The following is a 15,719-nucleotide window of genomic DNA, read 5'->3' on the forward strand; positions in this document are numbered from 1 at the left end:
GCCTGGGTAAAGGGTATATGGGACTTTCCTGCAGTTTTTTGCAACTTCCTGTGAATCTTCAGTTATTTCAAAATAAAAAGTAAAAACAAAACAAACCAACATTACACCAGGTGGAACAATCAAGAGAAATCTATTCATGTGCTTCTCTTTGCATATTTCTTCCAAAGCATTTGTTGGTGTAAAATAGATTTTAGGAAGACATTTAATAAGGTCCTCATTGGTATTGTGTTGTATGCAATAAGGCAACAGGTTAGAATATACAAAAGGTATGAATTTGTGTCACACCAGAAGGAGGTTCCTAGTGGTATAATGCAGGGCTCTTTCAGCTTTTTGTTGTTCTTTTTTTCATTGTAACGCATATATATCAGGTTTCTGGTTGACTGGAAACTCAGAGATACAGTGAATACAAACGACTACAGAATTGGAACCATGAAGGATCATGACAGGCCAAAAAAATTTGGACTAAATCTAACAAAATAAATGTTATAGGGATATACTAGAGGCTGTACCTGGGTCCACCAACACATATAAACAAGATAGTAGGGATAAACCTAAATGAAGCCACCATACACTGTGACTGCCTGCCCTGTAGCACCCCTAACCCCTAACTCTACCCTAAAGTAATGTATTATCAGGCCACATAAATACAAATATACCATTTAGAATGAGAACAGTTGTAATTCCACTCTATGCTAAAAAGAACACATCTTGGGAATCATATTTTATTTTGGATCCCAGAGACATACTAGAATACATTTATAAAAAAAGCAACTAGAATTTTGAGGGTACTGAAAACCATAAATCATTATCATAAGGAAGATTGTTTTTCATTGTGGCAAAAAACACATAACATAAAATTTACCATCTTAACCATTTTTAAACTTATAGTTCAGTAATATTAAGTACATTCATATTGTTGTGAAATTGATCTGCAGAACATATTCATCTTGCAAATATGAAACTCTATATCCATTAAACTCCCTTCTTCCCCCCACAGAGAAGATTTTCGAAGCGCTAACATAAAGCCAGAAAAAAAAAGACTGGGTTAGAGATTTATCTTCAAATATACGAAAGCTTGCTGTGTAGAAAAATTATGCAATGAGGATCATGGGGACATTTCAGTTCAAAAGAAGAAAGAATTTTTTAAAATAGAGTTGTTCACATATGGGTAGAGCTGCCTCAGAAAAAGTAGTACATAATTCCCTGTTCAAGAACAGAAGGGATCTTGTAGAACACTGTTTCTTAACCCACGGAACACAGACCAAAGAGTCTGTGAATACGGAAAGGAAAAATAGTCTTTTTCTCACAACCTCTCCTAAAATTTGGTATTTCTTTCCATTTATGAATACTGGTAACAAACCATAGCAATAATAGCAGTACTTGTGATTCTTACACCAATAGAAATTGGAGATTTTTATCTCACATTACACCAACTGCAGGTACCTTAATTAGTCATTTGTGCTCATCGCTGTTCCAAAATTATGACAGTTCTTTGACCCAATGATACATCCTTTTATTTAACATATAATAAACACATAGTTTACTGTATCAAAGATATTTTAATTGTTTGTTAATTGTATTTCAATGTAAGTGGCTACTTTTGAGTATTCACGCTACCTGTTGAGTTGGATGCTTAGCAAGAGTCAGGTGCATCAGCTATACTAAAACTGTTTGTTATTTGTATTTTTTATAAGACTATACAATTTGATAAAAAATGAAACATAAATGTGAAATAAAAAGTTGTTTCTATAAAAATTAGGGGGATGATTTCTCTCTGCTTTCTCTGCTTCTACCATCTTGCAATGTGAGACCCCTGGGTCACTGTCACCACCACCAGATGTGTTCCTTGGACTTTGGACTTCCCAGCCTCAGAAACTAACTAAAGAAAGAAAAACCACGGAGTTATAGATCACTACAATCCAAATATGAAGCAGAATCCTTTCTCTGGAAGTGCCGGATCCCTAGCAAGCCTCAGACCTTCCTCAGCTCCTGTCCTCAGCAGTGCAGCACGGGCAAGGACAGACACAGGTGCCACAGAGACCCTCAACACACGTGATCCCTGGACTTTGGACTTCCCAGCCTTGGAAACTCCATTTTTGGACCAATTTGTAAGCCTTCCCTGCTCCCCTCAGCAGCTTCATTATCAGATCTAAGCCTTTGTCAACAGTGGACAAGTGGGAAAAAGCCGAAGGGCTCTGTGGAATGAAGGAAATCACTGGAGGAGCTCATCTCTGAAGAAAAGGATTCTGTGGTGAGAGTCGTGGTAATGCTCCCCATGTGAGGATACAGCAAGAAGGCGTCCCTCTGAAAACTGGGAAGAGAGTCCTCACCAGGAAATGAATGGGCCAGCACCTTGATCTTGGACTTCCCAGCATTCAGAACTTATTTAAGTGGAACAAGATAGAGACTCAGAAACTGGAGCTGGTGTGGACAGAAGAGCGGGAAGCGGCATCAGCGGTAGCGGCGGCAGCAGAGGAACTGGCGGCAGCGGCAGCAGCAGAGGAGCCAGCGGCAGAGACGTAAGTGGCACCGGTGGTAGCGGCGCCAGTGGCAGCAGCAGGGGAAGCGGCACCAGCGGTAGCGGCAGCAGCTGTGGGAGTGGGGGAAGCTGCGGCAGCGCAGCCGGCGGCTGCAGCGTGAGCAGCAGCAGCAGGGAAAGCGGCAGCCGCAGGAGCGACACCCTGCGGTACGGCCCCGTCACCCAGCAGCACGGCAGAATCCAAGCTGACCAGAGAAGTGGCTCCCTGGAGAGGCCCAAGACCCAAGGCAACCACACACGCAAGGCAGTAGTGGCCAACTGAGTAGTCACTGAGGTAGCCATACCAAATTAGCAACCACAGCAACATCTTAGTCAGTCAATAGTGTCAAACCTGTGGACTGTGAAACCCCCTGCCACAATGAATAAACATCAAAGAAAAGATACCAGAAATACAAAAAATCAAGAAAGTACACCACCCAAAGATAATAAATCTCAAGCTCTAGATCCTATAGAACAAGAAGCCCTTGAAATAACTGATAAGGAATTTTGAGTGATAATTCTAAGGAAACTGAATGAGATACAAGAAAACTCAGCTAGACATCATGATGAAATGAGGAAAAGTATACAGGATCTGAAAGAGGAAATGTACAAGGAAATCAATGTCCTGAAAAAAAATGTAGCAGAACTTGCTGAACTGAAGAAGTTATTCAGCGAAATAAAAAACACAACGGAGAGTTTAACCAGCAGGCTTGTGGAAGTTGAAGAGAGAACCTCTGAACTTGAAGATGGGCTGTTTGAAATAACACAAGCAGACAAAAAAAAAAGAAAAGAAAAGAAAAGAAAAGAAAAAAGAATCAAAAGCATTGAAGAAAATCTGAGAGAGATATCAGACAACCTTAAGTGCTCAAATATCTGAGTCATGGGTATTCCAGAAGGGGAGGAAAAAGGAGATTGCATTGAAAACATATTCAACAAAATAGTGGCAGAAAACTTCCCAGGTATAGGAAAAATCACAGATCTTCAGATCCAGGAAGCTCAACGATCTCCAAACGTATTCAACCCAAAAAGGTCTTCTCCAAGACATGTTATAGTCATTTGACAGAATTCAACACTCATTCATGACAAAGACCCTCTATAAGTTAGGTATAGATGGAAAGTATGATAAACCCACTGCCAATATCATCCTGAATGGGGAAAAGCTGAAAGCTTTTCCTTTAAGAACAGGAACTAGACAAGGATGCCCACTCTCACCACTCCTATTCAACATAGTGTTGGAAGAACTAGCCAGAGCAATCAGAGAAGAGAAGGAAATAAAGGGCATCCAGATTGGAAAAGATGAAGTCAAACTGTCCCTGTTTGCAGATGACATGATCCTATATATCGAACAGCCTAAAGCATCTACAAAAAAACTCTTGGAGGTGATAAATGATTTCAGCACAGTAGTAGGATACAAAATCAACACACAAAAATCAGTAGCATTTCTATTCTCCAATAGTGAACATGCAGAAAGAGAAATCAAGAAAGCCTGCCCATTTACAATAGCAACCAAAAAAATAAAATACTTAGGAATTGAGTTAACCAAGGAGGTGAAAAATCTCTATAATGAGAACTACAAACCACTGCTGAGAGAAATTAGAGAGGATACGGGCCGAGCCCGTGGCGCACTTGGTAGAGTGCTGCGCTGGCAGCGCGGCGACGCTCCCGCCGCGGGTTCGGATCCTATATAGGACTGACCAGTGCACTCACTGGCTGAGTGCCGGTCACAAAAAAAAAAAAAAGAAATTAGAGAGGATACAAGAAGATGGAAAGATATCCCATACTCTTGGATTGGAAGAATCAACATAGTGAAAATGTCCATACTACCCAAAGTGATATACAAATTCAATGCAATCCCCATCAAAATTCCAATGACATTTTTCTCAGAAATGGAAAGAACTATCCAGACATTTATATGGAATAACAAAAGACCACGCATAACCAAAGCAACGCTGAGCAAAAAAAATAAAGCTGGAGGCATAACACTACCTGACTTTAAACTATACTACAAAGCTATAATAACCAAAACAATATGGTACTGGCATAAAAACAGGCACACTGATCAATGGAATAGAATAGAGAATCCAGAAATCAACCCACACACCTACAGCCATCTGATCTTTGACAAAGGCACCAAGCCTATACACTGGGGAAGAGACTGCCTCTTTAGCAAATGGTGCTGGGAGAACTGGATATCAATATGCAGGAGAATGAAACTAGACCCATACCTTTCACCATACACTAAAGTCAACTCAAAATGGATTAAAGAATTAAATATACACCCTGAAACAATAAAACTTCTTAAAGAAAACATAGGAGAGATACTTCAGGAAATAGGATTGGACACAGACTTCATGAATACAACCCCAAAAGCACGGGCAACCAAAGGAAAAATTAAAAAATGGGATTATATCAAACTAAAGAGCTTCTTCTTCTTTTTTTTTTTTTTTTAATAAAAGATGACCGGTAAGGTGATCTTACCCCTTGACTTGGTCTTGTCAGCACCACGCTCACCCAATGAGCTACCGGCCATCCCTATGTGGGATCCGAACCCGTGGCCTTGGTGTTATCAGCACCACACTCTCCCGAGTGAGCCACAGGCCGGCCCGTCAAACTAAAGAGCTTCTGCACAACAAAAGAAACAATTAACAGAGTTAAAAGACAACCAACAGAGTGGGAGAAAATATTTACAAAATATACATCTGACAAAGGATTAATATCCAGAATATACAAGGAACTCCAACAACTTTACAAGAAAAAAACAAGCAACCCAATTAAAAAATGGGCAAAAGAGCTAAGTAGGCATTTCTCTAAGGAAGATATACAAATGGCCAACAGACATATGAAAAAATGCTCAACATCACTCAGTATCCGGGAAATGTAAATCAAAACTACACTGAGATACCATCTCACCCCAGTTAGGATGGCTAAAATCCAAAAGACTCTGAACGACAAATGCTGGCGAGGTTGCGGAGAAAAAGGAACTCTCATACATTGTTGGTGGGACTGCAAAATGGTGCAGCCTCTATGGAAAATGGTATGGAGGTTCCTCAAACAATTGCAGATAGATCTGCCATATGACCCAGCTATCCCACTGCTGGGAATATACCCAGAGGAATGGAAATCATCAAGTCGAAGGTATACCTGTTCCCCAATGTTCATCGCAGCACTCTTTACAATAGCCAAGAGCTGGAACCAGCCCAAATGTCCATCATCGGATGAGTGGATACAGAAAATGTGGTATATCTACACAATGGAATACTACTCAGCTATAAAAACGAATGAAGTACTGCCATTTGCAACAACATGGATGGACCTTGAGAGAATTATATTAAGTGAAACAAGTCAGGCACAGAAAGAGAAATACCACATGTTCTCACTTATTGGTGGGAGCTAAAAATAAATAAATAATTTCACACACACACACAAAAAAATCGGGGGGCGGGGGGGTGAAGACATAACAACTACAATTCCTTGAAGTTGATACGACAAGCAAACAAAAAGGACATTGCTGGGTGGGAGGGGGGAGAGGGAGGAGGGAGGAGGGTTTCGGTAATGGGCCACAATAATCAACCACATTGTATATCGACAAAATAAAATTAAGGAAAAAATAAACAAAAAACAAATATGAAGCAGAATAAATACAAATAAACCCTCCCCTTCAAATAATTATGGGGTTGGCTGGTTAGCTTGGTTGGTCAGAACTCAGTGTTATAACACCAAGGTCAAGAGAGTTCGATCTTCGTACTGGCCAGCCACATTGGGAAAAAAAATTAGTTTGACTACTTCTCAAAGAGTCAAAATTAAGTCACTGGAAACAGCTGTTGCTAAAGTAATTGTGGCAAGACAACTGTAAATGATTAATGGTAAAAGTATAAACACCTAGAAGGATTCTTTTCTCAGAATACTTTGAGTATCTTTAAGTTCTCTTTCCACTTAAAAGAAACTTCAACTAGAAACCTTAGAGCATACATTATAGATGTGCTCTACACAAAAAAGGTCATACAACTCCCCCATCAGCAGACCTATGCTAAAACAAAAAACAAAACAAAAAAACCCCTGGCCCTACATCAAAAGATTGACAACTAAATGTGTTATTAAATATTTTAAGGTAAAATAAAATGATAAGCCATGTATCCTTTTTTATGATTCTATGCCATAGCTGACTTTTTCAATCATTGATCAACTCCTGGTCTGACAGACTTAAATAAGAAAATTTCTACCATAGTAATGTCAGAATCAGGCAAACATATACTAGATAAATGTTAAAATTCTTTTGAAAAGATAGATGAAAGGCTTTGCCTCAAACAATACTTGGTCTTTTTTTTTTCTTTTTCTTTTTGGCGGGTGGCTAGTAAGGGGATCTGAACCATACCTAGTCTTGAAAGAAGAAATTGGAACTCACTAATAAACATAAAGTTTCCAATAAATTTGAGGACGATTTATTAGAGTTTTATTTTCCTCTACATTCAATTTTTTTTGTACTTAAGTTTTCTGCTTTTCATTAAGATACATGCTCTTGTGGTAAGACTGAGAAATCTTTTAGTATTTTGGTTCAAAATATTCCCTGTCCTATACAACAAGCCTCATTTCAGTGCTTTTCAAACTCTTCTCCTGACGTATCAACAGAAAGTGAACTCATACTCCTATACCCAGGGAGATCTGGGGATACAGTCCAAGAGCTACAAACTAAAACTTTAAGTCTCGTGTATAATTTTTCAAATGTATGAAAATTTGGCATTATAAACTATATTTACTTATATTTAATATAAAAAACCTTTCATTTTCCTCTAAATCATCAAGTAAAAACTTGATGGGCCCCATTTATTCTGTGGCTTCACAGACCCCTCTGCATAACACTTTACACCCTTGAAAAAGAAGACTGGGCTCAATTAGTTTAACAGAATTTCAATTTCAACTTGTACTGAATGAACGGAGAAGTTAAATTTCAATTTCCTAGAGAAGTGTTTTAAAGGATTGGGCAATATCATGCATGAAACAACAAGAGCAAAAGGGAAATCTAACAAGTATCCAAGGAAAGGAGGCAAGAGGCATGGGGACAATATTAACTCTTGCACTGATCCAGCTGTCCACCAAAGAATTATAATAATAATAGCAGGTAACACTTACTGAGTACCTAATATATGCTACACACTGTCTGACACACTCGACATATATTAACTCATTCTATTCTGATAGCAACCCAATGCAGAATCCCTTAACATCCCATTTTTACAGAAGAGGAAAATGAACCCAAAGATTTTAAGTTAACGTGCCCAAAGTCACACAGCCAAAATGTAGTAGAGGTGGGATTCAAACTCAGTTTAGCTCCAGGGCCTGAGCTCTTAACTATGCTTCTTCAATGAATGAATGAGTAAATAAATGATTTGTAACAGATAAAAAGCAAATATTTTAAGCCAGAAGACTTTGGCTCCTTACAGTGCAGTTTGTTGCTTCGGCTGTTGAGTGGTTCCGGTCCATTTACATCTTTGCTCTTTTCATTATCCTCAATAGGTCGGAAATGAGCCAAAGTTCTCATGAATCCACGGAAGTTTACCTGGTCCTCTCTGATTGGAAAATATAATAAACAGAACACCATGTCAATCAGAGTGATTATTTCTTATAAATTCAATATGCTGCAACAGTTTTAGCTACAGTAGCCTGAAGCTCCATTTAATGAGGTCTCTTTCCATATGCATGGTACTTTAGGGCTCATAAAATATTTTCATTTAAGCCTCACCCCAATCTTGTGAGGTAGATGTTATTATCCTACTTTATAAATTATTAACCAGACTTAGAGAGGTAACAGGACTTACCAGGGTCAGAGTTACCTATCAAGTTTACTTATATCTCTTTTCCAAAAAGAAGATTCAGAGTAGTGTCAGGGCTACACAATTAGAAGAGTCAGGACTTGATGGGCCGGCCCATGGCTCACCTGGGAGAGTGTGGTGCTGATAACACCAAGGCCATGGATTTGGCTCCCATATAGGGATGGCCGGTTAGCCCACTGGGTGAGCTTGGTGCTGGCAACACCAAGTCAAGGGTTAAGATCCCATTACTGGTCATCTTTAAAAAAAAAAAAAAGAAGAAGAGTCAGGACTTGAATTCACTACTTTGAACTGTGTAGCAAAAGACAAGGTAGTCATTTCAACCCAATGACTCCTCAACCACCTTCCATGTCTCCCTGCAGTGATGTATACCCAGGGATATTTTAAAAAGTTAAGGCATATCATGGAAAAGCTGCTTTTAAAATAAAATTTATTTAATTATAAAAGCAATTAAACATATTTTAATTTGGAAAAAAGAAAGAAAAATACCACTTCCAGTACTACCAATCAATTACACCCATTGTTAATATGAATATATTTTTTTCCAGTAACATTATTTTTGTGTGTGTGTGGCTGGCCTGTACAGGGATCTGAATCCTTGACCTTGGTGTTATAACATCAAGCTCTAACCAACTGAGCTAACTGGCCAGCTCCTCCAATATTTTTCTATGCTTTTTGGATAACTGTGTACATACTGTATATATAATTTTGTATCCTGTCTATTTTTTTTAAAGCATATCTCCAATCAATATTAACACTTTGAAACATTTTAAAAGTCTGCATAATAATTATGTGTATGTATCATGGTTTTATTATTCCCTCATGATTAGACAGACTTTTTTTGTTATTTTTCATGATCATAAATAATGTTTTGAAAGACATCTCTGTGTATAAAGACTTTTCAGGACTTAAAGATTAGAGAAAATCTTTTTATCATGCCACAGGCTAATCAGTAATCCTAATAATTCTCAGAACTCGAATAAGAATATTCTTTAATATTAAAAAATAACACCCACGTGACATAATTATTGATCTAAAGCAGTCACATAAACAGCAGGTAACCTGGTTCCTGTGACTACCTAAAAAGAAAAACTCAGTCTTTGTGTGCCCCACTGAATAGATGTAGTATGTAGGATCTCTTCAACGTCAGATAGACAATTCAGAGACCTTCTAAAGGTAAAGTTCAAAGGCTAGCTCATGAGCCAACTGTACTCAAGAAAATGACCTTTTATTCTTTCAAGTAGCTACACTGCTAATGGAGCAATATCTGGTCAAAAATGTAAGATTTGAGAAATCAAGTAATGTGGAATAAGACTTGAGTCATATGCCAGACAAACAGGTTACTGAGTACATATATTACTAGCATAATGTCTCTGGGTAAAGAGGAACTAAATACCAATGGTCCACTTTAAAATCTCATTCTTTAAAAACAAACAAAACAAAAAAATGCTACCTGCATAAGACTAGAAAAGAAATAAAAACCCAAATTCCAAATATCTCTATCTGATTAGAGCAAGAAGCAGAGGTACAGCTTGCTAAGAGCTTAGCAGTATAGCCCAGTATAGTCCGCTGCTTCCTCATATGCACCCTGTATAGTTTCCTTATCAGTAAATTGGTGAACAGGGTGGCAGGTGATACTACAGTCAGAGCAAATGTGTTTTAGCCTTACAAAACAGTTTTCCCCAAGCTGCTGTTTCAAGTAGTCAATGGCGACCTAAGAATTCTGAAAAGAAAGTGGGCAAAATTACTCTACTGGGTTTACTTTTTATTGCAAAAGGTTTGGATACAAAACATAGCTGTAAAAGTTTTCTCTGGACAGGGTTCAACAGTCTGCAGGGGCTAAAAGTGGAAGCAGAAAAGTGGAAGAATTCAGCACAAAAACCACACCTGAAACAAACAAGGCAGTTCAGGGAGAGAGAAAGGAGAAAATTGAAGGAGGGTATGAGAGTACTCATAGCAACATGGATCTGAAAAGAGCAGATCTCAGTCTAATTTGGTTCCTGTCTTAACATAAACCGACTGCCAGTCTTCCTCCTCTGACTGTCACTCATATTTACCAAGTGCCCAACCCTCTCAACTAGCAAATTCCTTTGCCCTCAATTCAGAGTTCTAAAACTTCCTCTCCAGGTTTTTTAACTGATAGTCTCGTTATTATGAACTGGCACCCATATAACATTTTAAAGTATTGTGGGTCATGTAGCCAATTCACATGGAACCAGGAAGAGATTGTTTAGGAGATTACTTAAAACAAGACTATATGATAAGCTTTTCTCACAAAAAAGGTACCTAATCAAATCAATAAATACTCAGTACATATTTACTCTGAAGGCAGTGTATTAGGTAGCAATGCATATCAAAAGTCTAGTTTTACATTAGAGAAACCCAAATTAAGAAAGAGTCTACTTGAAAAAGTGTGTATGTGGTGAGGAGAACTGTATCCTTAGTCAATATCATAAAAGTAAAATAAAGGCTGTGGAAAGCTTCCAAATTAAAGAGACATGACAACTGATCCAGATTAGACCTTGTATTAGAAGAAGGAAAACTGTTATAAAGGAGAGTACTGGACAAACTGACAAAGTTGGACTATGCAGTGAAATGCTACCCCATAACCCAAAGTTAGAATATGAATAAGAGATTAGGATAAATAGATAATAGATTAAAAAAACAGAGTAACAGATTAGATAAAAGTATTACATCAATGTTAAGTTTACTAGGGCTGGCCAGTTAGCTCAGTAGGTTAGAATGTAGTGTTATAACATCAAGGTCAAGGGTTTGGATCCCTATGCTGGCCAGGGAAAAAAAAAAGTTGAGTGGATAAATGTACTATAAATATGTAAAAGAATATCCCTATTCTTACCAAATACACACTGAAGCATTCAGAGGTAAAGGGCTATGACTATGCAATTTGTCCACAAATGGTTCAGAAATACAATTATGTGAACATGCACGGAACAATTATGTATATATATGTGTGCGTGTACAAGGGTACTTCATAAAGTTCATGGAAAAATAAAATTGAAGCATAGTACAAATCCTCCCATAAACTTTTTGAAGTACCCTCATGTGTATATACATATATATACATACCTGTATACATATGTGTATGTGTTTGTGTATATAGAGAGGAGGGGAGAGAGTGTGTGTATGTGTGTACAGAGGGGAGAAGAGGCAGGGAGGGAGAGAGAGAAAGAGAGTGTGTGTAAAAGAGTCTGTGGAGACAGAGAGAGAGAGAAGGCTGAAGAGCAGTACTGCGGCCACTAGTCACACGTTGCTATGAGCACTTGAAACACGGTTAGTGTGACTTGATATTTGCTTTAACTGTAAATAACATGCTGGATTTCAAAGACTTAATATGAAAAAAGACTGTAGAATATCTCAGTAATTTTTAATATAAATTATATATTGAAATAATATTTTGGATATATTGGATTAAATAAAACATATATTTGCCAAAGTTAATTTTAATTTGCTTATTTTTACTTTTTTTGCTACTAGATAATGAATAATTACATGTGTGGCTTGCATTATATTTTTATTGACTATTAGAGAGAGAGAGCACACAAGTAAGGCAAAGTGTGAACAATGTAACAACAGATGCATCTACGTAGACGATGTACTAATTTTTAATTTTTCCAACTTTTGTGTAAATTTGAAATTATTTCCAAATAAAAGTAGCTTTTTTTGTTTTTTGGCCAGTACTGGGATCCAAACCCTTGACCTTGGTGTTACAAGGCAGCACTCTAACCAACTGAGTTAACTAGCCAGCCCCCAAATAAAAGTTTTTTAAAAGTCTAGTTTTACATCAACGGTAAATAGAGATTTAAAGACAGAATTTTGAAGATCGGCTCTATCTATTGGAAATTTAAAACAGGGAGAAGGGTAAAAAAGAGGAGATATTCTAGATATGACAAAATTAGGGATGCCCAAAATAATTGGGGAGGATAATGGTCTGAGATGACCCAACTAATATCATTATTCCATACTAGCAATTAATTTAGGCTGATTCAGCCTCAGGAAGGAAGTCCAACAACTGGACTGACTCACCCCTCTGGAAAAAAGGCATTGATGATCCGGTCCCCTAATGGGTTGATGGCAAGTTCTGGAATCCTCTGGAAATCTTCCCGGCTGCCAAGAGAATCACTTTGAGTTAGAGACCACTGGCCCTTAGCATGAACTCCTTCAGTCTGAAACAGGGTACAACCTAGCAAGAATATTACCTCCTGGAATTTACTTCCATGGCAAATTATACCAAATAACTGCAAAGAATAGCACTTTAATAGCTGCCAAGTGTTTCTTGCTCCAACTCAGGGGTGGAAGAAGCCAGATTTGACTATGCCACATTCCAGTGAATTCAGCACACAGGTTACATCAATTAACCAACTAACAAGCAAATACTAAGCTGTCCCTTAGTAAATGATTTCTTGAACATTACCATTTTGTACTTAGTTACTAAGTTTGGAGAGTGAACAGCAAATGGAAAGTACCAAACACCACAGAACTTGAATAAGGGGGTAAAAATTTAGAGGAGCCTCCATATCCTTGTTAAAAAGACCTAAAGCACCTATGAAATGCAAGGAATTCTTAGGTGATATTTACATCAAAAGAAAGAATGTGACAACCAACTGATTTCCATACTTCCTTGCTCTGACTCTGGCTTTTTCTCCATTCCCTTCCACAGACTAGAGCTAGAAAAGTATTTAACCCTCAAACATGGCAAGAGCAGTCACCATCGCATAACCTGGATGTTATGTCGAAGTGAATATCATTAGTTACCATTCATTACATACACACCATGTGCTGCTCTAACTCTGTTTATATACATTATCTCATTTCTTTATGCCAATATTTTGTCTACATGGTTTTAAAGCCAAGGAAGTTCACAGTTAGAGAGATAAAGTAACTTGCCCAGTGCCATACAACTACTAGTGGCAGTACTGTGATTTGAACGTAAGTCTGTAAGTCAAAGTCTGTGTCCTTTTACCAAAAACAACATTTATTTCCCATATTAAACTTTTTGAAAGAAAGCTGCTCTCTCAAAAAATGTTCAATAAGTATTTACTTAAAAACTTCTTTGGTTCATATCTGTGCCAAGAATACAAAGCTGTACTCTTCAAAAATATCAATGCCATGAAGGACAAAGAATGGCAGAGGACTGTTCAGCTCAAAGAGGACTACAGAGACATATGATTATATTCAATGCATGATCATGGACTACGAAAAAAATTGCTATAAAGGATATTATTGAGTGATAGGTGAAAATGGAACATAAGACCATACAGAATCTGGAGTACTACATAATAGTACTCTATCAAAATGCTAAATTTCTTGATTTTGATCTGAGAATGTCCTTATTATAGAAAATATACACTGAACGATGTGACAAAATGTTAACAATTGGTGAATCTGGGTATCAGGTATATAAAAGTTCTTTATACAATTCTTGTAATTTTTCTATAAGTTTCAAATTATTTCCAGGGCTGGCCAGTTAGCTCAGTTGGTTAGAGTGCAGTGTTGTAACACCAAGGTCAAGGGTTCAGATCTCCAAACCAGCTAACTTCCTCCCAAAAAACTTTTTTCCAGATAAAAAGTGGAAAAAAAAAAAAAATATATATATATATATATATAAATTTGAATAAATCTGATTCTTGCCTTCAAACAGTTTACTAAAAGAAGAGATAAATACATTCCTTCACCCTCTTTGTACTAAATGCTAATGAAGACAGAAGATCATGAAATGCTCCTATTTTACCCTGGAGTCTTTATACTCTGCTCCTCTTGTTGTGGTTTAACATTTATATGGTCCTTAATTAATTCAACAAGCTCATCTCCACCACATCTGGTGACAGAGGTAGAGACTGACCTAGTGGACTGGACACAAAGTTCTGGAACAATAACTCTGGATTCTAACATTCCTTGATCATTTAGGGTAATAATTTTTATATAAATGAGTGAACCAAAAGAAGCCATTCATAAAATAACTGGTTTGCTTAATAAAACATAAAGAATATTACTGAGTCCTGATTATTTAATTCATAGCAAACACATAGCAAGCTTTTATTGCATAATTTGTTCTATAATACATAATCCACTTTATCACCAAAATGTAGCTCCTCTTGTTTGACAGATGTTAAGAACCAGTAACTACTCCTTTTTAAATGAAGACCGATTTGAATTGCATGGCCACATACCTCAGTTTAATGTCTAACAAGCTTAAGTAATTTTAGCTGAGAAAAGATAGTTTAAATACCAGGTCTAGTGTCAAGTAGTGAGTGAGTTATACAACCTATCCTGAACTCTTTTAGTCTTGATAAGGGAATCTAGACTTGGACTTATAACATCAGTAAGGACCTAAACCCTGTCCTTCGATCCTATTTAATTCTAGTTTTAGAATTTAGATTGCATGGGGCTGGCCCCGTGGCTCACTCGGGAGAGTGCGGCGCTAGTAGCGCCAACGCCGCAGGTTCGGGATCCTACATAAGGATGGCCGGTTGCGATCCCCTTACCGGTCAAAAAAAAGAGAGAGAGAGAATTTAAATTGCATGTAAAATGTGGTTCCGTTCACCAGACCAAGGGGAATACTGTTGAAAGTATCAAAATTAACATGAAAGAGGATAAAAAAGTAGTTTGTCGGGCCGAGCCCGTGGCGCACTCGGTAGAGTGCTGCGCTGGGAGCGCGGCGACACTCCCGCCGCGGGTTTGGATCCTATATAAGAATGACCAGTGCACTCACTGGCTGAGTGCCGGTCACGAAAAAAAAAAAAAAAAAAAAAAAAGTAGTTTGTCAACAGTTAAAACAATATGCAATTTATTATTATTAGCTGCTCTACAGTAGAACAGAGGTCATCTGTGCAGTTTCTCTCAAACTTGCTTCTCAAATTTGTCCATCAACGCAAACCTGATAGAGAAAAATAAATACTCCAAAGTGGCCCACACACCACAAACCTAAGAATCATTTCAAATGTGGAGTTGTGTGTACTCATTAAAAAACATACCAACATTATATTCTACCTCACAGTATACTTAGGAAAATCTTCCTTGAAGATTTTTTGAGAAAAAGACATTAATACTGGTCATAGGCAAATCTGAGAATGGAACCATGTATAATGGCATTCTTTGTGATCAAGAAATTCGCCATGAGAAGTGGTTTTTTCAGAAATTCAAGGGCACAGGGATGCTCTGAAAAACCAGAGTTTTGAGAGACTTTTAGTAACCAGAAGTGTCATCCCTCTACTCCGATTTCCTTTACTGTGTAATCCCTTCTCTTACTCAGATTCAGCCTCACAGGTAACTGCTTATATTTCAAACAGCCATAGTTTGATACTTTAGATGACTTATACATCATGAGGAGATTAAAATATGTTAATAGGACATACCCT

The 15,719-nt window shown here is 37.6% G+C and overlaps 1 protein-coding gene across 1 annotated transcript in view; it reads right to left on the bottom strand.

The window, feature by feature from the left end:
- Positions 1-15,719, bottom strand: part of CHP1 (calcineurin like EF-hand protein 1) — a 44,702-nt gene that overhangs the window by 13,948 nt on the left and 15,035 nt on the right. Inside the window, exons 3-4 of the mRNA XM_063090290.1 lie at positions 12,388-12,468; positions 7,955-8,082 (exon numbers count right to left, since the gene is read on the bottom strand). Coding sequence (XP_062946360.1) covers positions 7,955-8,082; positions 12,388-12,468 — 209 coding nt within the window. The remainder of the gene's footprint in view (positions 1-7,954; positions 8,083-12,387; positions 12,469-15,719) is intronic.

The sequence above is a fragment of the Cynocephalus volans genome, chromosome 3, assembly GCF_027409185.1.
Source record: "Cynocephalus volans isolate mCynVol1 chromosome 3, mCynVol1.pri, whole genome shotgun sequence".
NCBI lineage: Eukaryota > Metazoa > Chordata > Mammalia > Dermoptera > Cynocephalidae > Cynocephalus > Cynocephalus volans.